Consider the following 27986-nt stretch of genomic DNA (forward strand, 5'->3'; position numbering starts at 1 on the left):
GGAGGTTCTCCTTCCCCTCTACTCTGCCCCTAGTGAGGCCCCATCTGGAGTACTGTGTCCAGTTCTGGGCTCCCCAGTTCAAGAAAGATGAGGAGCTACTGGAGAGAGTCCAGAGGAGAGCTACAAGGATGATGAGGGGACTGGAGCATCTCTCCTACAAGGAAAGGCTGAGGGAGCTGGGCTTGTTTAGCCTGAAGAAGAGAAGGCTGAAAGGGGACCTTATAAATACTTACAAATATCTGAAGGGTGGGTGTCAGGAGGATGGGGCCAAGCTCTTTTCAGTGGTGCCCAGTGACAGGACAAGGGGCAATGGGCAAAAACTGAAGCATAGGAAGTTCCATCTGAACATGAGGAAGAACTTCCCTCTGAGGGTGACAGAGCCCTGGAACAGGCTGCCCAGAGAGGTTGTGCAATCTACTTCTCTGGAGATATTCAAGACCAGCCTGGACAAGGTCCTGTGCAGCCTGGACAAGGTCCTGTGCAGCCTGCCCTAGGTGACCCTGTTTCAGCAGGGGGGTTGGACTAGATGACCCACAGAGGTCCCTTCCAACCCCTACCATTGTGCGATTCTTCTGCAATTCTTCTGCTATGGTAAGGGTTGGAAGGGACCTCGAAGATCATCTGGTTCCAACCCTCCTGCTATGAGCAGGGACATCTTCCACTAGACCAGGTTGCTCAGAGCTCCATCCAACCTGGCCTTGAACACTGCCAGGGAGGGGGCAGCCACAGCTTCTCTGGGCAACCTGGGCCAGTGCCTCACCACCCTCATGATGAAGAATTTCTTCCTAATATCTAACCTAAATCTGCCCTCTTTTAGTTTAGAGCTGTTCCCCTTTGTCCTATCACTACACACCCTTGTGAAAAGTCCCTCTCCATCCTTCCTGTAGGCCCCTTCAGGTACTGGAAGGCTGCTCTAAGGTCACCCCGGACCCTTCTCTTCTCCAGGCCGAACAGCCCCAACTCCCTCAGCCTGTCCTCATAGGAGAGGTATTCCAGCCCTCTGATCATTTTCGTGGCTCTCCTCTGGACCCACTCCAACACATCCATGTCCTCCTTATGTTGGGGGCTACTATCAACTACCTAGAAGCTGACCAGGCTGTGTTGGTGACCAGTAGTCTCTCAAAGCAGCAAACCAATAGATGTGCATAAATAATCCTGTATATCTTTACAGGATGGGAAATGAGAGGCTGGGAGATACGCCACTCTGCAAGTTTACAGTATGGTTTCTTATGAAATCTTCTTCAGAGCTGGCATCAATCTGGAGAATGGCAGGGAAACTCTGGAGGCATGTGAGCAGGATTGTTGAAAAGACTGGGTGGGGCTGCGTGGGGAGGAAAATTCAAATGGTCACAGCAGTCAGGGTGGAGAGGAAAAGGAGGAAACAAACAACTGTGGACAATCAGTGGAATTTAAAAATTGCAAACTTCATGTATTAAACCTTTGCATGCATTGCTGCAGGATGTTGAGGCTCGAAAGTTGGCCGACTTCAAAAGGCAAATGGTCAGCTCTGACTGCTACAGTCCGCAGGCAGCACTGGCCGACACAGCTCGGTGTTTCAGTCAGCACTTCACTGCTGAGTGTAAGGATGAGGGCTGTGTTGCACAGATTGTAGGTCGCACCACTTTCTGAAGCAACGGGTCTGGCTTGCTGAAGAAGTTACTGGATTATATGGCCCATTGGATGTGCCTGGCTGTGATAACTCCAAGCTTGTCTGTTTCCAAATCTGACCCATCTCAAACTTTGCTGAGCTACTGTTTCTTGCTCTGTGGCAATATTGCTAGTTTTGTGACCGCTTGTGCAATCTCAGAAGGTAGAGTTTTGAGGAGTTTCATTAATGTAGTGAATAAATGTAAGTTTAATTTCTTAAGGATAACAGAAGTACTAGAAAATATAGAAAATTTCAGTATGTGGAGCCCTGAAGTATCTTAAAAGCTCAGAGCAAGACTCTAAAAACCTGGTTCTCTTTTGGCTTGAAAGCTGCACTTTGAATTACTGCTTTATGGCTAGGAGCTATGAAAGAGGTGTATCTCCATGTGGCAAAAGAAGAATGGTGCATAATGCTGTAATGTACAGTTGGTTTTGGGTTGTGTGTTTTTTATAAAACATGGAAGATGGTATGCCTTAAGGCTATAGCTGGGAGCAGAAGAGCCTTGGAAGCAATCTTTTGCTCTTGTCCTCTCAGACATGTCTTCTTCCACATCAGCTCTTCTCAGCTTGTTTGACTACTAAATTATCCTAGATAACTCTTGTGAAGATCCTAACAGCTCTGCAAATCTGTTTTCCTGACTAATCAAAGTAATGTGGACAGAGTAGGAAACAGGCAGCATGCAGCTACTTAGTGCTAGGAAGCAAATCAGCAGGTACTGGGAGTTGCCCCTCCAGCTTGAAAATAAGGATTGCCCCGGGGACCGGGCACCTTAAGGTAAGAAGTGTGGTGCCTTGTGCAGGAGGTTATTATCTAGCTTGGCTCTTGGCTAGGTTGAAGAGTAGAAAAACACTTGTATCCTCCGCAACAGACATTCACCATCGCCTGGGGACCTGGCTGCCTAAATGTTCTGGATAGACTGCCAGGCTCCAGTGTGCGATGCTGTTAAGTGGAGATGTGTTCTGGTGAAGCCAGTAAGCAAGCCAGCTGGATGGAAAACTTACGTCTTGGTTATCCTCTCCAAGTGCAGTCGTAGGTGTTGGTGCCTGCCAGGATTAACGGCCCGAGAGAACGTTTCTCCTGCAGAGGAAAGGGGGGGAGCGTGCAGTTTGAAGGAGGCTACATTTGTGCTGTCCCTGCTCAAATACTCATCCCTTTTCCGACATACCATTAAAAGGCGTGGTAGTATTTGGGCTATAGCTGTTCTGTGATGGCAAGCCGGTATCTGATTTGTGGTAGGAGAGCTGCTCTAATGTGAGCAAGGCTTGTTGAATAAACTTGCTGTCATTAACCAAGTGCAAAAATGTGCTAACAGAGCCTTCACTCACTTTCCGTGGGTTGGTAGTGATGCAGCTGTTGTGTAGTGCATCTGTGCTGGAACAGAACCAGCTCATAGCTGGTGGCTGCACCTGGTGGGACTGGAAGTGGGAATGTTGTGTGTGTTTGATATTTGGTGTAAGTATGGACCAGAAACTATTACAGAAGCTTTCCCTGGCTGACTTGAAGGACCTGCTTCTGGCTGCTCCTGGCTTTACGGACTCTGACCTGAGGAGTTAGCTGAATAGAAAGTGACTGAGGTGATGCTAACCTAGCTGTGCATTAAGAAATCCTTAGGTGCAATGACTGCTGTATAGATGGGATTTTTAACGTCAACCTGTAGCACATCTGGCTGAGATTGTATTTTTGTGCTGCTTTCCCATCTCAATAGCATCTTGCTAGGTGCTGTGCAGTGACAGGCTTAGCACAGCCTCTAGCTATGGCATCCCATGAAGTTATAGTAGTATTGTCTTCAGCCACAGAGTCCAGACTTGTGGTAATTGGAGGGTGACCATTGCTCGCTGGGAAGACTAGCAGGTTATAACAAGGCCCCACATACCAGTTTAGCTCCAGAGTTAACCTAAATATTTAATAGGATTAAGCAAAAGCCTTTGACTGAAATGTACTGGGCTCCAGTGACCCTCAGTACACCCAGGCTGGGAGCTGGGAACCCTACTGACCTTGCTCTCTGTGGTTGGCTCTTCCCAGGCCAGACTGGTGAACCCAGCCTAGTATTGCTCTTCCTCTGGCTGTTGCTTCTTGAAGCAGCATGGTCTGTTCTGAGCAAGGAGCTTGCTAGAGCAAATTTTAAAGAACTTGCGTCCTCTGTTGTCTGTGCAGGAACCATAGCTGAGCATGGGAGAGGAAGGAGAAGCAGGAAAGCTGACCTCTGAGACATTCCCCCACCAGTCCTTATGTGTTATTCAGCTGTGCTGCTTCCCCAGAAGGAGGCTTGCTCCAGCAGTGGGGATGGTCTGTGGGACTTCTTTCTAGCTGCTGAGCCCTTTGCTGTCAGACAAGTGAGAACTGAAGTAGCTTGCAGTCATACAGATCTATTTACTCCCCAGATCCTATAGCACAAAGACCTGATGAGGATCCATTGCTGATAAGCTACCGAATTTGCAGTGTTAGGACCAACCTTGTCATCTCTCTTCATGCTTTACATAGGCTTCAGCTGTGGTAATTGAGCAGAGTTAACTTCAGAAACCGTGAAGTACCTTCTCTCTGTGGTGAAGACCTGTCCTGGAGTTTCTCTCTTGCCCTCTCTGTATTACTTGCTTGCTACCCCGTGGATGTGTGTAGTTTGTGTGGCTGGTACCAACAAACTAAAACCAGCATCCCATCTTATCGGTGCTCCCACACTGCCTCGAATTTGTGAGGTTGGCTTTGGAAATTGGGGCTTGTTGAAACGTTGTTTGTCTTGGTCTTGCAGCAGAATTGGTGGTACGTAACCATGGACAAACTCTCTGGTCCTCGTGCATTCTCAAAGCACCAGGTGCTGAGTTGTGCACAGGAAGGTTGATTTAATGCTGCATTTTAGATGGACTCCTTGACCTTGCTCTTCGGTGTTCCTTCAGCTGCTTAGGGGTCACGAGGAGATGAGACTTTCTGGGGGAGGGAGCTGGCCTTGTGAGCTCCTTCTTCAGATAAGTGCATCCCTTTTCTCTGCCTGGAGTGGTAGCTGGAGTTGGGTGTTTTGGTTGATGCTATCAATGCAAAGTCTGCATAAATAGTGATGGAATTAGCAGTGTATTTGTGATTAAATCGCTTCTGTAACTGCTGATAGTCCTCTCACTCTCCAGGAGATCTTGGCAGCAGTGGCTGTTTGTAGTGAGTGTGGTGTCCTGTTTTGCTGCTCTGGAAAGGCAGCTTCGGTAGTTTACAGAGCATGTGCTTGCTGTGCATCTGCTCTGAGACCCACCAGATGATCCAGAGCTCTGCACAGGGTAAGGGTGAAACTGCCTGGAGGACCTGACACGAACATAACTGGCTGTCTGTCTGCTTTCCCCTTAGGTCCTGTAAGTGAAAGAAGATGGGGTCTGGCTGCCTAAAAGTCACCAAGTACTTCCTCTTCCTCTTCAATCTCCTGTTCCTTGTAAGTATCATGGGCATCTGCAGAGTGGAAAGGAAGGCATGGACTAAAATTAGCTGGAAAGGTGTTTGTTCTGGATGTTGGCCCAGTGTGTTAGTTAAATAAAACAGCCAGAGTTTTGGAAGGAAGGAGGGAATCCCTGAAGTTGAGGGACATCAGAGCTGCTGTGGAGCTCCCATGTGTGTCGAGCAACTCTGCTCCCAGGACCCGCCTGCTGTCTCCAGTGCACACAGGTCCCTTCCTGCAGTGGGAAGGGCAACGGGAGTTATGGGTTCTTTCTGGAAGGAGAGTAGTTGTAACTACTTTCACTGCCACATCTGGAGCAGCAGCTGAGCTGCCCCTGAGCAGCACGGCTACAAAACTTGCCAAGTAAAGGCAGTGCCCTCCTAAATAGGCCAGGCAGGCTTCAAAGAACAACTCTAATTTTGTTCGAGTCCCAGCGGCTGGTTTTGATTTTTAGCAAGATGAATTAGTCCAAGTCCCTTATTTGAAAGGGAGTTGGGAGATGGGGAGACTGGGGCAGGCTTGCTTGGGGAAATGAGGAAGCCCACTGGATGCAGTTATTTTCAGGTGTGAGACTTGGCAAATGATGAGCTTGTTTTGGATCAGAGCGGGTCTGGGAGGGCCACACACATTCTTGCATGCATCCTTTTGTCAAGCTTAGATATTGTATCTCATGTGGATGGTGATGATGCGGTTGGTGCTACCCTCCTGCAGTGGGATGGCATAGTGGGGAGGTAGACAGTTTCAGCTTTCCACACATCAGCAAGAAAAAAGCCTGTCCGATATCGTTATGCTTTGTGCAGCTTGTAAGGGGAAGGAAGGGCCAGGCTGGAAGGGCAGGGAGGGAAATGGAGCATGGTAAGGTGAGCACTGCTTTCTGGTCTCTGTCCTCGCACGCAGCTTCACTCCTGCTTCCTGCATGGCTGCACTGTGCTACTGGTACATGGGTTTGAACCTGAGGCACATTTGGATCTGGTTTCCCTTGGCTTACTCTGCTGGCTCTTTCGTCTGTGCATTTTGCTTCCATCCTAAGAGTAGTTAGCTCGGATCTAAGGGCCGAAAGTCAGGGGTGCTCAAAGCATCCGTGGGGACGACTTCTGGGCAGGAGGGAGGGGAGAGGTTTCTCAAGTGCCACTAGATCTTTCAGAGTATGATTTGGTGTCTGAGTCTTGCTGAAGTCCATTACCTGGGCACTGTCCAGTCTTCCTTCATCACCGAGCCTAGGTCCAAGTTCATTAGATACCTCTGTATAGAGAAAGTTCTCCGAGAAAGCCAGCCTAGCATGGGAGGAAAGGGGAAAGACAACAGCCTGAAAGACTATGGTGCCTTGCAACATTGCCGCTGTTTTTACTGGATGCTGTCGATGGTCGTTGTGACATCTCTATTCTGCATTGCCCTCCTCTCCCCTCCCTCTCTGCTGAGCCAGGCATGGTCGCGGGCGGCCTGTGAAGATGGCTGGGCTGTCAGGAGGCAGAGTTCAACTGCTGTGTCAAGCTGACCCACATCTGCGCAGAAAAGCATTTTCCTGTATTTTGCCAGGCACTGGGAGGATGGCATGCACTGAATCCTGCTGCAGGTCTTGGGGAGGCTTGAGCCTTCCCATCTGGATTGCAAGTGATGGAAAACAACTGTTCTTTGCACACCCTGCTCCAAAACAATTCCTCTGGTGTAGCAGCAAGCCCTTCTCCCTCTTGAGGATAGCAGACCTGATGCACCAAGCTGGGCCTGAAGAGTAATGAGTTTGAAGGTGGCATGTGAGGAGCCTGTGCTGCTTTAATGAGCTATTTGCTAAGCCTGCCATGCAGCATGGGTGCTGTCTTCCCCTTCGGCTGTTCTGTGGAAGTGAGGTCTCTGAAGCTGCTGTGTTCTGGTGGGGAGCTTGATGCTTCTCTAGAGTGAAGATTTTGAGTGTGCTTCTGTCTTGGCAGATAGTAGGCTTTTTGCACGTGCCAGATGTTGAGGAAGGGGGTATCTGTTACTCGCTCGCTGTCATAGGAAGTAGTTGACATGAGGAGCTTTTTCCGTTATGGTTGTTCAAGGTCTGAACGGGGATTCTTGAGCTTATACAGTGTGGTAGATCAGCATTAATTTAGCAGAGAAACTGCTTCTGTTGAGCTGCTGTGAGCTCCCAGCACGGACAGGTTTTGCGTACCTCATACTGGTTTCTCAGAGCTGCTGAGTTTTGTTGAGGAGAGTGCTTGCACAAATGTGAACATTAATGCTGGTGATGGAGCTCTGTGTCTGCTCCAGACCCTGAGCTGAGACTGACTGCACCCTGTGCCAGCCAGCCCTCGCTGTCTGAACTGTGTTCTCCAGCCTTGCTTGGAGCTGATGAATTAAGCCTTTAGAGACACCAGTGACTCTTTTAGAGGTTAGTCGTTGAAACAGCACTTCTCTACAGCTCAAGGTCTGTGGGAAGGTCCCTTGCTGTAGCTGAAGTAGTTCAGGGACTTGGTGGTGTTTTGCAGCCTCGGAGCCTTAATTCAGGGAAGGGTTCGACCTGCTTTGATTAAAAGAAAGAGGTTATTTAGACTGCTTGGCTACTTGCTACGAATGATACCCAAACCATAAGCTTGGAATATAAGCTTAGTTTCTCTAATCAAAACGTAACTTATCTCTCCCTTCTTGGGTAGCAGACATGGGCCACAGCAGATGCTTCTCCTTAAAGGGAGAACAGTTCTCTTGGACAAATTCAGCAGTCCCTGGAAACTATTTGTTTAGAATATATAGCTGTCTGTGCTACTTCTAACCCTTCTGTAAACGAAGCCAAAGGCTACTACCTAAAACAAAGCCTGGTGTTTAAGAGCCTTTCGGTTGGCCCCTGTGCCAGGCTCAGTGCTGCTGCATGAAGGCAGGTAGTGCAGGGGGAGGATAGTCGGGGACCCCCAGCTGCTCTTTCTGGAAAGATGAGTCAGCTCCATCGCTGCTTCCATGCCCCTCATCAGTGGGCTCTGCTGTGGGAAACTGCTGGCCCTGCCTTGAGGGAGCTGCATCCTTCTGGCTTGGGTGTGGAGGGGGATCTTGCTGAAATTGGGGGTGAAATCTCCACCCCCAGGATGGAGGGGAGACATCATCCCGACTTCAGGAGTTCAAAGCAGTGGAGCAGAGGAATTGAACTCTATGGAAGGCAGATGTGATTTCCTCTAGGAGGGTCTGAAGCCAAGCCAGTGGCAGAAGCAGCCTCTCTATGCTATGCAAACTCCTGAAGATGCTGAGCAGAGATACTATCCTGCTAGAAGATAAATATACTGTTGTTGTTAGGATAGTGTTTTCTGCCTGTGGTTTGTTTTTTCCCTGCCCTCCCCTTTTAGTGTTTTCCACAGCAGCTCCTGGCAAACACGTGAGCTGTGGACTAGAGCAAAGAATGGAATGAAAACAGGCCTTGGATAGTCTGAGCACCTCATAACAGATAACCTCCCAGGAACTCAGCTCAGCAGCCGTTCTGTGTTTTGTCAGCAACAGCAAAACTTAGGTGACGTTTTGGGGTCAGTGAGCCAAGAGAGATGTCACATACAGCCTGATTTGCATCTTTGTTAACACAAATATTTTATTAAGACTATAGTTTAAATGGGAGACTGCCTCAAACTGTAAATTCAGCAGTTCCTGGCAATACCAAGTTTGTGAGGAATTTTTTAGGCACCACAGCTGTTGCATGTTCAAGGGGCCTTTCTAGTTTGATCAGCAGATTTAGTGCTGTGGTGCAGCGTGTTGGGACACAAGGCAAGGGGGAATTCTTGTGACTGCCATCTTGTCGTTTTGTCTTTTTTCTTTTTTTTCTGGGATACAACAGCTACATGCTTTCTGCAGCTGAGTCAGTCGTCTTCATTCGTCTTCATAGATGGGAACTTGCTTGATGACTTTCTAATCCTGTCACCAGAGTTAACTACATGCTGAGCCTTCTGTCAAGCCAGGAAAGCTTGCAGGCAGCTTATTTCCGACTGCTGCTTTGTCTTTGCTCAGAAAAGCTTCTTCGTATGAGGAGCTGAAGCACAGTGTAAACTTTCAAAATGTGGAGCCAGCGTCTGTCCATACAACCCTCTCTACCATCTTACTTCTGGTGGTGGTTTGGCCTTTCCCTTGTCTTCCAAATATCAGAACATTCTCTAATGAAGCACAGAATTGCAATCTCTCATCAGCCCTGTTGGTTTATTTAGTACTTCACTTCATCCTGTCTTGAAATCCTGCTGGTGTAAGAACTGCCACCTGGAGTTCATGTCCTCTGGAAGCATCTCACTTGCACTCCTTGTCTTTCCCTTGTTTCGTCAAAGTCTGTTTTAGATCTTTGCACTCCAAGGGTTTCCAGCCTTTGCCACTTCTTGTTGGGTGAATGGCAGAAGTTTTCAGCTTCTCATCAAACCTGCAGACTTACAGGCTTCTCAGCATGGTTACTTTATTATGGGTGTAATGGTCCTCTGATCCTAATCTGGGATCATCTACATACAGACACCTCACAGAGCAGTATAAAATGCGGTGATATCTGGATGCTAAACTGGAGTATACTTTTTCTTCCCCTCCAAATGAGGTGGGAAAGATGTATGGCTCTTGTCTTCTCAATTCGGTGTCTGGACTCAACTGAGTCCTCACAGGGACAGACTGCTCTCCTAGCCCTTGCCCTAGATAAGATTGCGTGGTGAGAGAGGCAGAGAACGTGGCTGATGTTTCATAATGCTTGATTCTGGTGGTGGTGACATGTGGATATTCTGGCATAAAGTAGGGGCCAAGCCAAAATGCCTAAGACTGGCTTTGGAAGGGGCAAAGCACTTCACTCAAGGGAACCTGCAGGCAAAGTGAATGCTGCTCTTTTTGTGTGTGTGTGTTTGTGTGTTGAATCCATAATGTTGTAACAGAGAATGACAAGCCAAAGATTTCCTTCCTGGGAAGGTTCCAGCTGCCAGATATCTAATCCTTTGTCAGCTGGCTCCCAGCCTGGTCCCATAGGGTCAAGGATTTCTCTATTCAAAAAAAATCTTAAAATCATGTGCTGGATATGTTTGTCCTTCCTTGGTTCTTCGCAGAAGCTGTGCATTTAACTTGTGCTTCTGACAACAAGGTTCTAGCAGCAAGGGGTCTCTTCCTCAGATTGTTTTGAATGGTCCTCCATACAACATCATGTACTACTAAAATACTGTGTGAAGGACTGCCAAGCAGAACCTGGGACTCCTGTGCGGTTGGCTGAGGCTCTCTTCCTGGAGTCACGCTAATCCTGTTTACTTTGGGAGCAGTACCATGGGGGCATGGGTGGGAACAGCAAAAGAATACTTGTTTTTACTCTGGAAGTATGGACAATGGTGACTGCCTCTCTTTATTTGTCTAAACTAATAAGCCAGCTATATATGTTTTGGTTTTGCTCTTTCAGATCCTGGGTGCTGTGATCCTGGGTTTTGGAATATGGATCCTGGCCGACAAAACCAGTTTCATTGCAGTTCTACGTAAGACTGTGTTTCTTGATCTTCTTTTTCCTTCTGAATTGACTTGAGTCCAGGGCTGTGTCTTGGCCATGGGGATGGCAATGTTCTTCTGCATGGTCTGTGGCCTGAGCAATAACATGATGCATAGCAAGATGGGACAGAAGGACAGGGTGAAAGGGAGCAACCCCAGAGACACAGCATTCCTCCTAGTCTTGTGGATTGCAACACCAGAGTCAGACTGAGTGAGACCATTGCCTCTTCACCCAACAATCCAAATACTTCAACTAAATCTAGGGACTAGTATTTCATCCTGTTTTCACTGCATGCTGTGTGTTTCCGCAACAGCTTCCTCACTACCGTCCTGTCCAAAGGCCCCCAGTGCCTTAATGTAATTTTGCCATGAGAGTCCCTTATGTTCTCACTGCTTTCTGTAATGATCCATTTCAGTTCAACTGTTTTAAATGCCAAAGAAAGAAGGTACCTGGATGTGTTGATGCTTCATGTACATTGGAAATATCCAGTATGTTTGTTCCTAAGCAGTGGAGGATGCAGATCTGAGGGGGACAGAAGGTGTGGGCTGTGAAGCCTTTAATGCTCTGACTTCTGAAACATGCTGGGTTGTACACACTGCCTGAGACTTAGCTGGGCCATCGGAGGTGTTTTGTGTCACTGTGTGTGCGAGGAGCTAGCTTCCTTCCCTGTTAAGTCAGCCAAGAGCATCAGCTTGAGTCTTAACAGAGGGTCTGCTTTCTGCAGCAACCAAAAAACTGAGCTGTCAGGGCTGTGAGTGGGCTCTCACCAAATGAGTAGCTCAGCTCCATCTTTCACAAACTCCACTTCCTTTGTGCATTTTGCTAGAGGGGCCTTCAAACAACTTTTCTGCTTGGTGGTTCTGGTTACTCATTGCCCCTGCCTCCAGAATTGCTGACTCTGGCACCAGTGTCAGATGCTGCAGGAGGGCTGCGTGCCCGCTTGCAGCCCCAGGGAATGAACAGTAATGGCATTCATAGCCCGGTTCCCAGCTACGCCGATCCTGCGAGGGGCTTTATCTCCCAGGTCCTGGCCTGGCTTTGGAAAGTGCTGAGTGGAGACAGCACCCCCACTAATGCCGTACACACAGACACTGCTGCTTACTCCGTGCTCTGCGTCTGACTTGCTACTGCAGTGCAGAAGGGTGAGAAGCACAGTAAGAGGTGTTGGTTAATAAAGTGGGGGCATGAGCAGAAACGCACTGTTAATACAGGCAGCCAAAGAGGAGCTTGCCAGGACCCAGCTATTTGCAGCACCCCTGCGCAGCCCAAGGAGCGTTTGGTACCCATGGGCCAGCAGCTGCTCCCCCGGGCTGAGGGGTGTCGCTGCCGCTTGGGGACGTGCAAGGACCCTGGCTTTGGCTCTGCTTATTCCCATTTTACCCAGAATCTCTGCTAACAGAGCATTGAAGGGTTTAGCTTCCTTCCTGGAGATTTCTAGCATCAGCTGTTTTCTCCCTGCCCCCTCCCTTCCTTTCCCATGCCTTGCCCCTCTTTCCCTCTGCTTTAGTAACCCAGGCGTCGGGGAGGGAGCCCGGCGCAGCAGGGCACTCCGGCCGCTGCCAAAGGAGCCTGTTGTGCTTGCTTGGCCGCCTGCCCAGCGCAGGGGAAAACACGGAGCGACGGCGGGCAGAGCAGGAGTCCTCTTGCCGGCAGAGCCTTCTCTTGCAAGAGAAGATGTATTGCAGATGAGAAGTGCAAGCACGGCTCCTGTCCCCCTGCCGCTGTCACTTCTCTGAAGGGCTTTTGAGTTGGAAATGCTTTTTTCTCTCCTACTGAGGAGTTGACTAAGCAATTGCTCTCTAGCACTGTGGAGGTGCTGCAACCTGGGCACTTCAACACTTGTACGATGGCTGAGCAGTTTTTGGGGGAGGGAATAGTGCAGCCTTGTGGAGGCCACTCCTGTAAGGCTGCTGCTTCAGCACGTGCTTTGCAGTATCGGCACCTAACCTGCGCAGCAAGGGTCCCGGGACTGGTGAGGAAGGAGGAGCAAGGTCTTGGTTTCTGTGGCTTATGTCCAGCCAGGGAGAGTCTGGCTTGGAAATGAATCAAGGCTGAAGTGTCTGAAGTGACCTGTGTGGCAAACGGCTTTGGTTCATTTTCTGATAACTGATCTTTTTCCTCTGTTTGGCATGTTCTAGGGAAAAAGTTTGGAAGCTGGTGACTTGCACCAGGTATCAGAAGTCCTGGGGGGAGAGTGTTAGTCTGGATTCAGTTTCTCTCTCTTAACCTGTTTCAGGAGTTGCTCAGAGGAAGCTTGTCTGCTGGGACTTCTGTCCCGGAAACTAAATGCTGAGCTCTGGGGACATTATTTTCATTAATCACTGGGCATCCAGAATTCCCCTATACTGTGCAGTTTGCAGGTTTAAGAATATCTTTTAATGATAAGTGAGGTTTCTGGTTACTATTTCTAGACAGAGTATCTCTTCAACTTTTATGCAGTAATGCTTGCTCTGTCCAATCCTGTTCTGCAAGAAATAGTTCTGTGACCAACCCAAATGTAAGAGCTTGTTTCTTCTCTTGCTCACAGTACTAAATGCTGAAGGGACAGGGCTGACAGCACCAGCGTGTCTGAAATAATACTACCTAAACCTGGTTGAGAAACTGTTGAGTGTTCAAGAGGAGAGTCATTCCAGACACAAAAGCAGAGGATAGCTAGGAGGCTATGTAAAAGTAGCTGATTTGGGCATGGTATCTGTTTTGTTTCTGGAACAACATCTGTTAGCAGGGGGTCATACGCAGGTGCTGCAACAGCCTGCAGTGAGTGCCTGGCCACAAACCACTCAGCACTGACTCGTCAGGTAACCTGTCAGATCATCTGTGCTTAACACCAGCTGTAGCTCTTGCATCCTGTTTCACTCCATGGAGTTGTGTGTCCTGCTGTTGACTGCGCGTGGAGAAGTAAAAACAGAATGGCTGGAACAAGAAATAGTGCATTAAAGTGACAAGCCAAACCAGAAAGGATTTTTAGGACTTTAAAAAAGCTTCCCTGAAGAGAGTGAAGGGAATTGAAGCAAATAGGCAGTAGCTGCGGAGTAGAACATACTTTATCTTACTCTCTCTCAGAGTGCATTTATGATGTAGTTAAAAATCCAGTAAGGAGCTAACTTTCTCTGAACAAGGTTCATTTGTTTGGAGTGGCCTTGAGTCTCCCAGGCTCTGAGATAATGGAGACCTGCAGGTTGCCTTTGAAAGTCTTCCTTCATCAGGAGACACCCAGAAGCAGCCTTCTGTCCCCGTGTTCAACGTGCCTCTGTGCAGTCCCTTTGTAGAAGACAACAGAGTATTACAAGCAGATATGGAGGTAGGTCTCTAAATGGTGATGGCAGATATAGTTTTTGTTAGCAGCTAATTTTGTTCCCTCTCCTGGCCTCTACAGAGATGTCCTCTCCCTCCTTGAAGACTGGTGCATACATCCTCATCGGCATTGGGGCTCTCACCATGCTGATGGGGTTCCTGGGCTGTCTTGGAGCAGTCAATGAAATTCGATGTCTCTTGGGTCTGGTGAGAGAATTCATGCTATCTTTTAGATCCACCCTTTAATACCTCTCCTGCAAAGTATCTGTTGGATTGTAGCTGAGGCTCAGGTCTCCTGGGGACGGTCCTTCTGCTAGGTCAGCATAGATCCTGTTCTTAATTTGCACAAATTAAATTCTACAGCAGTCAACAGGCTGCAGCAGTGGTTCCTCAGACATTGCTAATGATGAGCTAATAACTCAGCAAAACAAGAGAGGGTGTTGCTGACACTTTCTGCAAACAGTAGGTTGAGGACTGCCAGCTGAGAGGAGATGCTCCAGGTGACCTTGTACCTTGTCCCCCCCCATCCTGACTTCCCAGTTGGCATTGTGCTCTCAGAGATGCAAGGACAAGTGTCAAAGGCAGTGAGAGAGAAGAGGAAGAGTGACAGTGTCCTGCTGTGCTGCAAAGTTCAGCTTCTGTGGAACACGCAAGAGATGAGAGAGGCTTCAATAGGAATACCCTGTATGTCAGGACCTCTCTTCAAATGGTTCATCTATAGGAAATTTTCGTTCTGTGGTGGATGAGATGACACTAGCCTCATACCCTTCAGCCTGCAATTTGACTCCTGCTTATTCAGAGCATGTATGTGCAGGAAACGAAGCATGGCCACATTGTGTGTCCTTGGTATTAGGAACACCTCCTAATGTAATGGTAGTAGCTGCCGCCATTTAAAAGTAACCTCAGATGTCAAACTTTCCTTAAAAGCAGTTTGCTGGTGAATCTTAAATTTAGATCCTTAAACAAATTAAATAGCATTTCTTGAAAAGGTAATTGGCTTTATAAACAATAATAAAAAAAATAATTAGGTTTGTAAAATTGACTTTTCTTGCCATGGAGGCTTGGGGTGGGCAGAGTCCAACTGATTGAGGTCAGAGTGGACTGCGGATGGAGATGGAGGTGGGAGAGGGAGTCCCAGCTGGAATGACACATGCAGGGGCTGCTTGTAAACGCTCTCTCTCCTTAAGTTTTCCTGTTGGCCTGATGGGAGAGGTGCTGAAGTGCACTGGTCTGATGCAGATGCTAGTACTAAAGCCTTTTACTGGGGAGCACATTGTTGATAGCAGAGCTTGTCTGCAGGCAAAGGTGGTGGCTCAATGTTGTGACTTCTCCTGTATATGAAATCTTACTACAACTTGTGCTACTATGTAGTAGGCTGATAGTGGTCAACTGTTATCTTTTATTTCCAGTACTTCACCTGCCTGATGGTAATCCTTGTAACTCAGGTTGCTGCTGGACTGGTCATCTACTTCCAGAAAGAAATGGTGAGTGTTTCTTACTGTGCACGTTTTCCTTGGCCTTGGTTTGGGGGAACAGGACACACCTGGAAATGCTTTCTTCCAAGCTGGGCTGTGCTATTAGTAGGCATAACTGGGTTGTCCTTTTTTCTACCCCAGCTCAGCAGCTTTGCTGTACAGTTTTCTGCTTCTGTATCTGCCAGCCTCAGTAGTGCTACTTTCTTGAGGATTATGAAGCTCTGTTTGGTATGCAGGCTTTATTTTTGGGTAATGGGAAGAGTAGAAAGAAATTCCTGAAAGGCTTTTGACCACACCTCCTCTTAATCCTGCTGCAGACTACTATTTGGGCATGTAGTAACACTGATTACTGCCATCACTGGTGCCTTGAGGGGTTACCAGCCTGGGTGATTGTTTTGTCCGTCCTTTCAGTCCTTCTGCATCTGTATGTAAAACTCTCCTTGGAAGAGCTGTCCTCTTTCACTGAGAGCAAACCCAAGTATCTGACAGTTCGTGTACTACAGTTTGAGCTTAAAGCCAAGTGGTTTAGCATTTTGAAGTGGATCTCTTTGCCAGAAATGCAGTTTCACAGTGTGTGCTGCTAGAGCTCCGATAGGCTTGGTAGTGTAAAGGGTATAACTTTTGAGCTACTGATGTGCATTGCAACAGCCTGTCCTGGCTGTAGGTTCCCTGGTCAGGGCAGTGCCCAGTCAGGCCTCCAGCTGTTTGACAGCTAAGCTTACCTTAGCTGGCTTCTGTCCTAGTGTGCAGGTTTCTGATACCAGTTGTGAGTAACCCTGTCCTTTGCCACATAAGTGTGTATCTGTACCACTGCACGGCTATGCTTGCTTCCCCTAAGCCAACCCTCCTGCTAAGTGGCTGCAGAAGGCAGGTAAATGAGGACGTTATGGATGGGGCCTGGTGGTGAAGTTTGGTGGCAGGGGGAAGGTGCCTGCCCCTGGCATAGCTGATAAGGGCTTTGTATGAGTGGCTGCGGTGACTGCGAGCAGCTGTTGGCTGGGTTCCTTGCCACATGTGGTGTGAATGGAGCTTGCTCTCTGGGCTGGCTGGGGCTGAAGGAGAAACTGAAACGTTGGCTAGCTGGTGTGTAAGTTACAGCTTTAAACAAGTTGCTGGTGCTCAACAAGCAGCTCTGACTAATGCAGAGGAGGAGGTGTGGGCTGGGCATTCCCCTGCGATGGGTAAATGTGACTTTTTCAGACCATGAAATTCCATACTTCCGTTGGGATTTCTCTTCCAGCTGTCACTCTGCTCTAGAAAACTCCAGCTTTTGAGCTGTAGCTCTTCACTTGAACCTCAGACCAGGGAGAGAATAAAAGTGCTGGGGGTTATCCTGCACAGCCCTTGGAGCCCGTGTGGCTGAGATCATCACTTGTACGCATCCAGCAGAATGGTAGGGGAAGCTGGGCTTTGAACAGATGCTGCTGTTCAGTCCTCAGTGAACAAAACTTATGGAAAGGCTCTTCTGGAGCCCTTCTGTTTCAGGGATCCTCTGAAGTACCTGCCTAGAGCACTAAGAAAAACTGTTTCAGGAAGTTCTCGGCTGAAACCTCCCCCACACTGGTTTGTGGCTGCGCTTCAGCGATGCTATGCATGTCGCTGTGCTTCACTTGATGTACGTCATCCCGGAGCACAGTGAAACAAACTGAAAACTGCTCAAGATCCAGTCCCTAGATGTCTATTGTGTCTTTGTGTTTATTTCTTTCTGACTTCAGGAACTTGGTTAGATATAAATCAAGGAATAACAGGAGTGGAGGAAGGGATCGTGGATCCAGAACTTCGTGAGGTGATACTCACTCCTCCACTGCTTGTAACTGAAGTATTTATTTCTGCACTGCATGAGAGTAGACAGGATTATTGTTGTACTCCTCTCTCTACCTGCCCCTTTCTTGATTAGTAGCTACTGAACAGATTCACTTGATGGTTTTTTTTTTTTTTTGTTGGAATATCTGTTCCTTTCCAGTGTCAAAGTCCTTCCCCACCCCTGACATGTGAAAGTATGCTGAAATAGAGTTAGTGTTAACTGTAAAAGGCTGAGTCTCTGACAGGAAGGCTGCTGTTTTGCCTTCCCCATGGGCATTGCTGGAGGAATGCCCCTTCAGACTGGAATTGCCCAATACTACTGGGAGGATGTTGATGCACCATCCATTTCCCTACATCTGTTGGTGACTGAAACTGTGGCGTGGGGTTTTTTAGGGACAACAGAATAGTAATGTCACGAATGGCATGCCGCTTTGTGAGCTGAATGTTGCTGCCCACCTACATCTAGCTGATCACAAACCCCTAAGCACGTGAGAACCTGGGCAAGGTCTCCCTTGGCCAAGTTCACACAGGGCTCTGCATCTTCGCCTTGAGGGACGGAAGGAGAGCAGTGGTCTTCTGGGAATTGCCCTGCTCGCTATTGTTCGCAGCAAACAGACTGGTGTGATTGCGTGCAGCGACTTGCCTGGGGCTGAGGACTATGCACTGGTGTCAGAATCTGAAGTGACTGGGGGGGTGAGAGCCCCCTCCTGGCTTTATAAGCCTACTTTTGTGTGCAGGCTAGATGCTAATAAATGCTGGGGGAAGGATCTAGCTTGAGTCTCAGACAGAGGCACGGGCTAGATGACCGACGGTGTCTGACAGTGAAAGAAGCCTGCGTGATTCATTCTGAGACTGGAACCAAAGACCTACGCTCTTGCCTCTGGTGTTCAGCTTTCCCCAGCTCCCTCTTCAGTGAGCCTGTGTGAGGGGGACGCTGACAGCCCTGCTGCTTTCTAGCAGTGGCCCGTGGCTTTGAGTGACCCTGCTGTGGGGTGGCAGGGATGTGCCCCCCGACACCAGGCTAGCTAGAGCTGGGAAGCAGCAGGAGCCCAGAAAGCAAGGGCAGCGATTTTTTTTTTTTTTTTTTTTTTTGAGCAGTTGCGTTCCACACAGCAGAGAGTCCTGGCAGGCCTTAAATGGGTGAAGATGGTGAGGACGCTGAAAGCCTGCCTGAGCGTTCAATGTGGCTTTCTAGCTTGTCGCTCTTTCAGTTTTCCTCTGCCAGGTGCGGAAGGGTGACCAGCCTGTGTTTCCCCTTTGGGCTGCTCCGCCGGTCAAAGCCATGGACAAGCTGCCTCTGTGTGCGTGCTCTCCAGAGCTGTGCTACTCTTTGCATAATGCTCCTTTCTCCAGTTACTGTCTGAAGCACCTAGGAATGCCTGAGTTTTGCTTTAACTGAAATGCCTCACTTTTTTCGAAACCAGAGCTGTTTGGTAAGACTTCTTGCCTGCTCTTGTGTAAGAGCAGAGGAAGAGCAGAGATACAGCTTCCCTCTGCAGCTGTGACTGGGGACAGCTAGTTCAGACCCTGTCTCTGCTTGTGGTGGGGTCCTGGGATGGAGAACAGAGGCAGTGCCTGGGATTCTCGCAGAAGTGATGCTGGCTCCATCTGGCCTCGTAGCTAAGGGGCCAGATGGGCCCAGGATCGGAGAACAAGCCCCGGTCTCCTTGCCTCCCTCTGCACATGGGGAGCAGCAGTGTGCGGGAGGGGTGAGGGTGGGAACTCAGAGGTTCAGTGACTGATAAGGCTTATGGCAGCAGCCAAGGCCAATCTCATTAGTGAGAACCAGGTCACGTTGCCTTGATTTGAAGGGAAGGAAGAGGGGAAGTGAAGTAATTAAAAGGGGAAGAGCTAGACATCATGAGAAGAAAGATTGTGGAGCTCCCATCTGTCTGGCCTGACATAGCTGATCCCAGTGAGCTGAGCTGCGGTTTTCCTAGGAAGAAGAGTTGCTGATGTAGAGAAGCTCCTCTCTAGTAGTAGGCCCTGCTTCCTCTTGCTGGGTGTCCCTGGGTTTGCCGTTGTCATGTGTAGTGCTTAACAGTAGGAGGACAGGAAAAAAAATGTTTCTGCTGGTCTGAAATACGCTGTAGCACCATAGACAAAGAGGTATTGCATGGGATGGGAGCATCCTAGTGCTCAGGCTGGTGTAACTGTATCCTGTCCCTCAAGCAGTCTCACAACACTTCTCTCCAGCCTCTAGTAATCTGGGTCTGTCCTTAGCAATAACAGCTGTCCTCATGTACAGGCTGGCTGAGAAGAGCTTCAGAAAGAGGTGGAAGAAGGTGAAGGAGTCTGCTGGGGGGTAGTGCGCACCTCTCGTCAAACTGAAAGGTCTTGTAAATATGCATAAGGAATGGAGGTGAAGGGATGATTTAATACACTTAAGCTTTGTGAGAAGACTGTTAATGAGCAGTTTAGATAGTTGTAGTACTTCCTGTCTTAACATAGAAGCAGCAGTTGTAGGAGTTTGGGGAGAGGCCGATCATTGCCTTGTGCGAAAGGGAAGTTTCCACCAGCTGTACGTCAGAAAACCCTGTTTCATACAGGAGCAGAGTGACTCATAACTTCCCTGAGCAGTGGAGATGAACTGCAGTGGCTGAGATTCTGGACCAGAGTCTCGCTTGTGGTGCAAGGCTGTGTTACCTGTGAGTACTTAAGGCAGTGTTGTCCTTCAGCTTGCACTCATCTTTCATCTCTGTCTCGTCTGGGGCAGGCAGCAGTCATTCAGCCTGTGTCTTACCAGGATAACCATACCCAGTTCTGTTTCCTTATTACTTACTAGCGTTGTAGCCCTTCTCTGTGCCTGGGAAAGGACTTGCTGGGAAGTACCAGTGCTTTGGCTGTTGCATTGAACAGCAAAGCTGCTGTCTTGCCTTCTCCTCCAGACTCAGGCTGTATATATCATCTGATCTGTCCTCGTTATGTTTTGCACTTAGCATTTTTTGAGTGACTGCGGTTGCATAGAACGTTTCTGAAGACATAGTTTGTGCTGTGTACGATTGTTTTACTATTTTCCTGCCTCTTCTGGAAGGATTTTCCTGATGCATACTAAGACAGTTTCTGTTCCCTGACTCTGGACCACTGGAGCCTATAGGGTTTTTTGTTTGTTGGTATTGTGGTCACCAACCCAAGTTTTTCTGTGGTAGGTGTCCAGTTGTCCTCCATACATCATACCACTTAGTTGCCCAGGACTCCACACCTTTGGTTTCTTATGAGTTAAATTGACTTCCTTTTCTATTCTGATTTTAAGGGGATGTGTGGTTGCTCGGTTTGATGTCTGAACTTCTCTGTATATCAAATGTGTTTCCCATCAACACTGTAACAAGCATAATGCTGTACTCAGTAAGCAAAGGAATTTATTCCAAGTCTCAGCTTCTGAGGAACCTGAGCAGCAGTCTCCCATCTGCTGAATAAGCTTGAGAAGAAACTGATTTGTGGAGGAAGTGGGGGCCTAGAAGTAACTAATTTTCTCTAGAAAAACTTCCTTCTTACATAGCAGCAGGCTGTGCAACGTTGAAAGCTAGAGTGGATTTGTTGTGTTTTCTTCTGCCTGGAAAAAAAAACACTTTCTTAGCCAGAAACGCAATCTGGTCATCATAGTGGGACTTTATCTTAGTAAACACGTTCTGTATTTCATCCTGTTGATCGTATGTATTGCCTCTTCTTAAAAGCATGGACAAGACTGCAGAGTAAGGTATCTGAAGGTCAGTCTGGGGGATTTCTCACTGCCTGGTTGCTTTTTTCCTTTAAGCGTTGCTTTGTGTGCCAATTAAATGCTCACTTTCCAATGACTTCAGTCATGGTTCTATCTGTCTATTTGCTGTAACTTAAAAATAATTGTGTTGTGGGAGTGTGATAGCCTGAGCACCTATTACTGTTTCCTTCAGATCCTTTGGAGAAGGTCTAAGCAGAAGCTATTGCCCATTCACCATTTTTTTCGTGCTTGTAATCACTGTCTGCACCTTCTCTGCTCTAGCCTCATTCACTGGAGCTAGAGCAAAATAAAATGTTTTCACACTCATGACAATAATAAGCTCCTGTTTTTCTCCACTGTGGGGAAAGTGGACCCACAGCAGGACTAGCACAGGTGATAGGGAGGGGAGTTCTGTACCCTGAGCCCCGAAAGAAAAGGCTACAGGTTAAATTAGTAGATTAACTAATATAACTCCCCTGCCTTTTTTCCTTTCCAGCTGAAAGAGGAGTTGTCCCACATAGTTGGAACTCTGATTGAAAATTATGACCCTTTGAATGATGATAAGAGGAACTTACAAGATGCATGGGACTATGTGCAAACACAGGTGAGTCATGGGGGGCAGCAAAAGGCAGATGATGCGATTTGTCAGTGCAGTAAATGGCGTTTAAAGCTGGGCTGAGGACAGGAAAACAGGTATTGCAAGAGGCAATACTATAGGACATTGATCTGGCTGATCTACAAAGCTTCCTGTGGGGTTTGGTGCCTGCAATACTAGGTAAGACCGTGAACCATTCCTGCACACTGGCTGTTAGGACTAGCTAGTTTTGGGTGCATAGCCTAATGGACCTGGCCTATCAAACGGCACCCCAACACGTCTCTGTCCGCAGGGCTTTCAGAATACTAACATGTGCGAAAGCCACAGTGCATACTATTTCTGTAGCAAGTAAAGTCCTTAGCTTATTGCCAGGCGAGCCAGCAGCACTGCCTGCCTTACTGCTTGGTGCATGTTGCTTGCTTATTGTGATGGCTCTTCTGCAAGTGTCAGCATTCTTGGGAGCCATCCAACCACCCACAGTTTCTGTTTTAGCGTCAGGGTCAGTGCTTGAGCAACTAGGTCAGTGTTCAGGCACACTGGAGTCATGATAGCTGATTAATGCCAAACCACAGGCTTGAGAGCTGGCTGGCTGTTGTGGTTAAATACATGCCTAACATGGGACTGGTGTGCAGTGAGTACAAGTAGTACATTTTTCTTCTGTCTGTTCTTTGGTCTGCAAAACACTGACCTGCAGCATTTCTTCTCCTTGGAGGGAGAATGATTTATTTATGTTTTATCACTGTAGTTGCATCTCCTCGCTAGTCCGTTCGAGAGAAGGCAGAATCTGCTGTGGAGAGAGGATCCTGCTTGAGCCCTGTTTTTTTTATGTAGTAACAGCAGAAGTTTTTGTAGAAGTGGAAGAGTCGAGTGTCAGGGTTCTAATTCCTCTCATACACTAGAGTGAGCATTTAAAAGGGGGTGGGTGTTCTGTAGATCAGTCCTGGGCTTAAAGTCCAAACCTCTGTGAGGCAGAGGTAGTTCCTTCCAGAGGCTGGATCTTCAACACTTACTTGGGATCCAAATGCGCATTCTGGTGTGGGTGTTCAGCTGTTTGTACCTCTACTCTCATGTCTGTTATGTCAGACTGAAACATTATATTTCTTTTCTGAGCAGAGCAGGATTTTCCCTGAACTTCCACTGCAAGTTTGATAGCCTTTCTGCTCTGCACCACCGTGCAAGCAGTGGGATCCATGCTTAGGATAAGATCTTAGTCTCTGCTGGAGTTCCCAATGTGCTTTCCCCTCCAGCAACTGAAGTTTTATCACGTGGCTGTATAGGAATGTAGATGTGGAATGGATGGAAAACTTTCCTCATCCCACCTTCCAGCCAGTCCCAGCTGCAGCCCAGCGGGTCGGACGCTGGGGCTCGGTGGCATGTCGACGCCATCGTGCGGTGGTTGCTGCTGTCCCCCGGGGGCCACAGCGAAGACCAGTGGTACCTCGCAACTGGGAAGCAGAAAACGAAAAGTTCCTGCTTCATGTGAGTTTTGAGTTCCTGCTCAAAAAATGTGGGCTACTCAAAGAAAAGTAAAGTCTTAGCGTTTAAACCTGCGGAAATGGCATCGCTAGTGGAAGACTAGGTAGCAATCCTTTTGAGATGTCTTTCAAGACGTGGGATGTCTTGTCAACACATTGATCTCTTGCCTGCCATGCTTCTTCCTCATCAAATCAATCTGCTGACAATGAACTGGAGGGACACAAAAAATTCTCTCAAATGTGTCGCACAGGACAACTGTCCTCCTCCAGCTGACTCACCAGCAACATCTGTTTTGCACTTTTACTTCTGTTTAGCATTGTCACCTGGGGATGAGATTTGCTAGTATTTAGTTTACAAAACCTAATAAAAATTACACTCTGTAGAGTTGATGTCAAGCTGCATGGTCTGCTGAAATCTGAGTAGCGAGGCCTCCTGCAGTAATTCTTGGGAAGGATTCATATTCTAGCATGACTGGTGTGCTAGAACTTTGTGGATGGCCTGTGCGTATTACAGTCTATGGTGGTCAAAGTCTGCTAAAGTGGCCCTTTGATTCTTGTCTTGCTAGCAGAGTGATTCTTTGGTAGGAAATAATTCCCCTGTCTTCTGGACGGCATAGGTTGTCATCTGGTAACCAGGGTGATGTTCTAATGTTAACTAACTCATGCAGACTGTATGGCCTGACTGTTGTTACCTGGAGAGCTCCCCTGTACTTCTGCCTCCACTGCCTGTTTGGTTTTGCGTGCAGTATATTACCAGTGCAAAGTAGTGTAAGACCATCATCTCTCTCTGCTTGTTAGATCGCCTGCTGTGGCTGGAGTGGAGCAAAGGACTGGGAAAATAATGAGATTCTTATCAACCGAAGCATGACTGCATATCCCTGCTCCTGCTCCAACATTTCCAAGGGCTTTCAGGTAGACAGCGGTTTCTGTGATCTGGATGTTCCTGTCAACGGCACTGCAACGTATGCTGACTGGCCTGTTCATGAGCAGGTGAGTGGGTATGTCTGGGCCCTGTGAAGCTTCCACTGAAGTCACCTTGTCTTTTGTTCCTCTGGGAATTTGGAGCACTTTTTTCCCATCAGTATTGCTTGAAGCACCTGTGGAAGTGGGAGCAAGGAGGTACAAGGATCCTGCCCTTTTCTGCTAAAGCTACCGTGAAACTTGGTATAGCATGTAACTGAGATGATCTCTGCATGCACAAGGAGATGTATTATGGACTTTCAGTCTTGAGATGCTGAGATTAGTGCTTCTTTCCCTTGTGACCATGTTTTCTCCATAGGGATGCATGGATGGTGTAGAGAACTGGTTGAAGGACAACCTTGGCATCATTCTTGGGGTCTGCACTGGTGTTGCTGTTGTAGAGGTAAGTTGCTCCCTGGCGTGAACCTATACTGTCATACCATGCAGACTCTTTTAAAGGTAAAGCTATTTTTTCAAGTAATAGACACCTGGTTTAATGGCAGTGCAGTTGTAGCTCTTAGTTGTGTCTACTTGGAGCTTTGAACTGCTGCTTTCATTGATTGGATTAAAAATTGAGCAAAGCCCTGTCTACTTGTGATTCCTGCTGCTGTGTCTGATGCTTGGTGATTCACTGCATATGTAATCAGGAAGAATGGCACAAGCAAGATCCCACTAATGAAATCCCACTTGTTGCCTGAAAAAGCCCGTAACACAGATTCCAGATGAAGGCACATCTTTTTGCAGCAAAATATTTTTGTCATCTCAATTATTGCATTTTCATAGAATCACAGAATGGTTTGGGTTGCAAGGGATCTTATACATCATCTAGTTCCAACCCCCCTGCCATAGGCAGGGACACCTTCCACTAGACCAGGTTTCCTTGCATTGGGGACCAACTGTTCACCTGTGTGGTGTCATTAAAAGGAGACCACAGTATTCTGCTCCCCTGCACCACCCTTTCTTCCCACCGTATTACCTGTCTGATTGCTGATTTTGTTCCCATTCTTCATGGCTTATTCCAGCTGCTGGGAATGATACTGTCCATTTCACTCTGCAAGAACATACACAGTGAAGACTACACCAAAGTGCCCAAGTCTTGAGTTGGCTGACTCCGGAGCTGCAGCACCACAGACAAAGGAGCAAACAGAACATTCCTGCCTCATACCCAGACTGTCCAACCATTGACCACTGTTCCTGTGACATCCCATTTCTGATACCACTCTGCTAAGAACTGTTAGAGCTGCAATACAGCCTGATCTTCTGGCAATAGGGCCCTTAGGCCACCTGCATCCTGCCTCTGGATTATTTCTACTTCAAGAAGCAGAACTTAACTGTCTCATGTCACGTGAGACACTGATTAACCTGAGGGGACAATGCTCTTGCTGCCTGCTCCATGTTAATCAATACTATTCATATCTCCATTCCACAACCCATTGGGCCCAACATACAGTAACTCCTCTCCCCCTGGTTCTCCTCCCACACATCTTTCCCCCTGCCCCCAGAAGTCCCATCTATTTGTCCCATGAGCCAGGATTGCTGTTGAGATTCCAGTGCTTTGGTAGCTTCACCTATTTCACTGACTTGTGGTGGTTAACTAGTTGTGCTTTATAGGCCTTCTCCTCCCTTGCAGTTAACCTGATTTGGCTCCTACTGTGCGTCTTCCAGCCTAGGCTCTCATCTGAAATATTGAGTGCTACCCTCATACTCACTTCTCCAACTTCTGGGGTCAGCTATGCCTTGCCTTCAACGGAGCTCTTCGCTTGGAGTGTGATGAGAAGCTACCGAGAAGGAGCCAAGCCTGCCTGTTCCTAGTGGCCTGGCAGATTGTGGTGGTGGTGCTCAGCTGCTTCTGGAATGGGTCCCCTGGTTTCTGGTTTTGACACTTAACGTGTTTCTTCTGCTTACCTCTTTACCCTTTTCTCTCCCCCAGCACTGCTTTGGTGGCTCCTGTCAGCTTGGAGGCACTTCAGAGGCTGCTGCATAGTGTGGACTCAGGCCCAGGCTGGCTCTGCTGGTTGCATTCTTGGGTTGCCAACTTTTATAGAGGTTATGATTAACTTGATTCTTCTCCCGCCCCTTTTATGAACGTAAAATTTGTTAGCTGTCATTTTTAATTATGAATATGGAGGGATCTGACTGGATTGCTGACGTTCTGTGTTGGAGATATCTCTGCTGCTGGTGTCCAGTTCAGGTTCTTAGTTTGGATGCAAGGATAAGTTGCTTTTATTTCAGTTGCCCAGTCTTCTGACTCCACTGCAGTCTGGAGCCACGGCTGCATTCTAAGCTCTGTCTCAAGTGCAAGCACTGCAGCACATAAGTAGCTGGTTCTGCAGTCGTACAGACCGGATCACTTCTGTACATAATGGCTGGGCTGTCCGCTCTATTCAGCCAGTGGCCAGCAGCAAGGAGTGGTGCAGAGCAGACGAAAGTAGGAAGTGTATGTGCAAAAACTGCCACAGCCTCTTAGATGAGGGAGCTGGGTGCAAATCCTCAGTCTCAGAGGTGGCTTGGGCACAGCAGATTGCTCGCAGTCGCACACGTGTGCAGTCACTGTGAGAGCAGGAAGCTGCATGAGAGAGAAGTGGGTGGTCCTCACCTGAGACCTGAGACAAGGTACTTCGTGAGAGAGGCTTTGCCTGACGGAAGTGGTCCCAGGACTGTCTCTGGTGAAGGTTGGGGTTGGTAGGAATAACCCTAGCAGCGGTTCAAAGGGATGACTTCACTACCTACTCAGTTTTCTTTCTGGGAAGAAAGGCTTATGCAGGGGATCAGGGCACCAGCAGTGAGTCCCTGCTCCGTCCTGATCTCTGGACACAGCAGTGACTGGGGAGAGTAGATAGGACCGGGCGACTGGTTTTTATGGAGGTCTGATAAGGCTTTGCTATTTTGAGACAGCTGCCCCCTCCTGTGCAGATCCCTCAAGCTGACCTTTGCTCTAGCAGAAGGCACTCTTCTTAGCAGTACAGCTTGCTAGCTTTTGTAGCACCGAGTCTGTTCTCTAATGTGTTCTTGTGTGTAAGATTCTTGTTCAGTTACAAATGCCAGTGCCGAACAGCAAGTAAAAAGGAGCCCATGCTGGGTTTCCTTCTTGTTTTTTGTCTGTTTTTAGCAACATCTTCCTACTGGAAGAAATGCATGTACAGATATAAGTCTAGAGGGTGAATATTTCTGTAATAAAGACTTTGCTAAAAAAACTCTCTGCCTACGACTTGTCCTCTTGCTTCCTGTCCACCCCCTTTTGCTTACATGCAAATTACTGACACCTTGTTTGTTCAAGGTAGCAAAGGGCCTGGCAAAAGCTGTTCTGAGGCCCGTGTGTGAAATCAGCGTGGACTGTAAAGATACTGCCCAGCAGCGGGAGGTGACAATTTTCCCGGCACATATTCTAGGGTAAACTTTGCCTTGTTGTATGAAGTAGGCCTGTCCTAGGGTGAGCTGACAGAGTGGTAGTTACTTTGGATTACCTGCTATCTCCTAAGCTAAGTGATCTCTGTGTTTGAAGACGTTTCTTCAAATCCATGCAGTCTGCATTGTATGAAGCCATAAGCCTCAGGGACTAACTGACAAAACAGAAGTTTGCTGCTATGCCCACAGCGCATACAGCTCTTGCTAGCTTAGCTTGGTTGTTTTTTCCTCTTCCTACTCATCTTCAGTAGGCTCCTGCCTCTGGGCTGCTATTTTAGAAAAAGATTTATCAGCTCCTGCCCTGCCTCTTTGAGGAGGAAGAAAGCTTACCTAGCCATTTTTGTAGGTTATGCCACCACACACTGGGCTTGACTTCTTGAAAAGCTCTTGAGAAGCAGTTAGAGCAACTGTGTGAATCTTCGTTCTTCCCTCCACTAAGCAGTTGAGAAGTGGGTATGAGCTGGATCTCAAAACTCCTTCAGATCCTGCTGCGTGGTGATGTTTCTGGCCATTTAAAATGGCTGTCCTTAGAAGGACCTATGTTAGCGTGCTGATGGAGTCTGGAGCTGTTGCTTTAGTACATAATAAGCATGACCTAAGTTCTCGTATGTGTTTGAAGAAACAGAGTGACGTTTGCAGAGGAGAAGGTGCTGGGGTGCTACCAGCAAACACTGGTGGCAACGGGTCTAAAGTCAAGGCTTTGGTTACCCTGATCAGCCGAGTGGGAGTGAGAGATGCTTAAATGGATCCTGGCCCCACAGCAGGGTGCAGTGATCTGTCTGATC

The 27986-nt window shown here is 48.0% G+C and overlaps 1 protein-coding gene across 2 annotated transcripts in view; it reads left to right on the forward strand.

Annotated features, from left to right (window-relative positions):
- Positions 1-27006, forward strand: part of CD82 (CD82 molecule) — a 44930-nt gene extending 17924 nt beyond the window's left edge. For both annotated transcript variants that reach the window (XM_075426481.1, XM_075426482.1), the window contains 8 exons: positions 4976-5057; positions 10414-10486; positions 13874-13998; positions 15201-15275; positions 21263-21370; positions 23635-23826; positions 24116-24199; positions 24819-27006. In XM_075426481.1, the coding sequence (XP_075282596.1) occupies positions 4995-5057; positions 10414-10486; positions 13874-13998; positions 15201-15275; positions 21263-21370; positions 23635-23826; positions 24116-24199; positions 24819-24896 (798 nt within the window). In that variant the 5' untranslated portion in view covers positions 4976-4994 and the 3' untranslated portion in view covers positions 24897-27006. The remainder of the gene's footprint in view (positions 1-4975; positions 5058-10413; positions 10487-13873; positions 13999-15200; positions 15276-21262; positions 21371-23634; positions 23827-24115; positions 24200-24818) is intronic.
- Positions 27007-27986: the final 980 nt, after the last annotated feature.

This window comes from Opisthocomus hoazin, chromosome 7, assembly GCF_030867145.1.
Source record: "Opisthocomus hoazin isolate bOpiHoa1 chromosome 7, bOpiHoa1.hap1, whole genome shotgun sequence".
In the NCBI taxonomy this organism is placed as follows: Eukaryota; Metazoa; Chordata; class Aves; order Opisthocomiformes; family Opisthocomidae; genus Opisthocomus; species Opisthocomus hoazin.